This window comes from Gavialis gangeticus, unplaced genomic scaffold (assembly GCF_001723915.1).
Source record: "Gavialis gangeticus isolate Ggan-Ray unplaced genomic scaffold, GavGan_comp1, whole genome shotgun sequence".
Taxonomy (NCBI): Eukaryota; Metazoa; Chordata; order Crocodylia; family Gavialidae; genus Gavialis; species Gavialis gangeticus.
Window position 1 is genome coordinate 20,221,678 of NW_017729003.1, and position 2,322 is coordinate 20,223,999.

General features: G+C 59.3%; 1 protein-coding gene across 2 annotated transcripts in view; it reads right to left on the minus strand.

Annotated features, from left to right (window-relative positions):
* Positions 1-720, minus strand: part of REEP3 (receptor accessory protein 3) — a 101,270-nt gene extending 100,550 nt beyond the window's left edge. Inside the window, exon 1 of one of the 2 annotated variants that reach the window (XM_019507888.1) lies at positions 632-720. In XM_019507888.1, the coding sequence (XP_019363433.1) occupies positions 632-663 (32 nt within the window). In that variant the 5' untranslated portion in view covers positions 664-720. Of the gene's footprint in view, positions 1-627 lie in introns of both variants that reach the window. The other variant, XM_019507889.1, reaches the window with a different exon arrangement.
* Positions 721-2,322: the final 1,602 nt, after the last annotated feature.

Genomic DNA, 2,322 nt, shown 5'->3' on the forward strand with positions numbered 1-2,322 from the left:
GGAGAGTGGGGATAAGGGAGGGCAGCTCCTGCATGCACTCCTGCATCTGTGCATGGAGCGAGGGTGGGCTGCCACTGAGGGGTTGGCCCCAAGCCCCAAACTTTGTACTACAGCACTCCACCATATCTACCCATCGCCTGCTACCCGCCCAGCCCTGCAGGTCCAGTCTCAGCAGGCTTGCAGCACACGGGCGGGTCAGAGGGAGGGAGGAAGGACAAGTAACCCAAGCGGGCTCCGCGCTTAGGGGCTGAAGCGACGGCGGGGGCTCAGAAGCCCGAGCGTTGGGAAGGCCGCACAGCCGCGCCCGCGGCTCCGACCTTCTTCCGACTCGTGCGGAAGACCCCGACCAGGTGCTGTCGCAAGCCACAGAATCACCGCTCGCTCCGCACGGGCGCGGCTGCATGATGCGCCCGCTCTTTTGAAGGGAGCCGCGTAGCAAAAGGCAGGAGCTGAGCGGGTCACGCGGAATCACAGGTTGTAGCCCGAATGAGTCCGGCCCAGGCCCACCGCGCGGCAGCCCCCGCAGCCCGACGGCGAAAAGCGAGCGGAGCAGCTCGCCCCGACCGAGCTCAGGGAAACTTGCAGCAGCTCTGCTCCGAGCCCGAGCACCGGACGCCCCTCCCCCACTTACACGACAACGCGCGAGATGACCCACGACACCATCTCACCGCCGCCCCGAGAACCCCGCCCAGCCGCAACCTCGTTGTGAGCGTACACCACGCCCCCCCACCGATTGGCTGCTTCCGCCCGCGCAGGCGCAGAAGGCCCACTCAAGCTTGGCGGAGGACGAAGGTGGTTTTGTGTATTTGCGTTTGCTGGGTTGGGCTAGTGAACAGTTGCTGTGGGTGAGGCCTCGCTGCTTGGTACCTGCCCGGACAGCACTCAGCTCCCGGCCTCTCGCTCTGTGGCGGCGGGAAGCCTGACTCGGGCCTGGGGGCAAGGAGCGAGTATGGTGCCTGGCTGACGGAGTTCTCCCGCGCCGCCCCTGCCCAAGCCCCAGAACCAAGCGGACTGACCGGGAGGGGGCACAAGCAGGCCCTGCAGGCTTGGAGCCGGCAGCCTTGGGGCTCCTTTCTGCCCTGTCTCGTGGTACTAGCATGACAGGAGTCACTTTAGTCTTCACCTGGAACAACAGAGGGGGCCTGGGATGGGTCACCTGGATTATTGTCAGGCAAGGTTCTGGGCCATGCATGTGAGTGTGTGTATGTGTGTGGGCCCTTCATGACACTACTGAGGAGCCCCCATGACCCTGATTTAGGTCCGCCCTGAGGTTGGGAACCAATAAGCTAAAGTAACCAAGAAGTCTGTGAAGAGGCAAGTGAGCTGAAGTTTGGAAGACAAAGAGTAGAGATAAGAGGTGGGGGAAAGGGAAGGAAAAGTGTGAAGGAATGCAGGTGGTCAGCTAAAGGTAGGTACATGGTGTGTCACATTTCAGGCAGGTGTCACATTTCAGGTAATGTGTCATAAATCCATATTAGGGCCATGATTTTTGTATCCAGTAAATATATGAAGTGAAGTTCGTAAGCTTGTCTGCAAAAGTTGTTTTGTAAATTCCCTTTGAGAATTAGAATTGAAAGATTGGAGAGGGAGTGGTTGTCTTGTGAGAAGTGGGTACCTGCAGGTAATTGGATATTTTTGTCTGATGGATTTCCAGTATGCATTCATTCTGGTTTGCAGTTCTGCAGTTCTTGTTTGGTTTCTCCTATTGTAACACTTGGGAGTTTCAGTCATAGACCTCAATCTCACTTGGGTAGGGACTGTATTTCCAGGCTAAAATAATCCCTGCTCCAAAGCAGGCTCTAAATCAGTTGTCACCAACCAGTTGATCGCAATTGGCTGCTTGATCGCAGAGCCTCTTGCAGCCCATCTGAGGCTGGGGGAGGCTAAGTGCATGTGTGCATGCGTGCCCAGCAAGTCAGTATGTGGGGTTGGGATGGGGATGGGGAGGGGATCAGATCAAGGCCCCAGCAGTGAGGGACAGAGTGTGGCACAGGCAGGAGCAGGGGCTGAGTAGGGCCCTAGCCAGGCCAGGTGGTGGGAGGATTGAGCCCTGGTGGCTCATGGAGGGGAACTCCCACCAGTGCACACACCCTGGTGGAGGCCTAGGGGGCGCCCCCCCGATCTGTGCACAGCGCAGAGGCGGCTGCCGCTACATTCTCGGCTTTGCACCCTGAGCCCCACTGAAGCTACCGTGGGAGGGCATGAGGGGGCATGTGCCCCCAGTCTGCATGCAGGGCAGGCTGCTGCTGCAGGCTGGGGCAGGGTGGTGCTGGTCTCTTCCCAGAGGCGGGGTTGCACTTGGGGCAGGCTGCAGCACTGGGA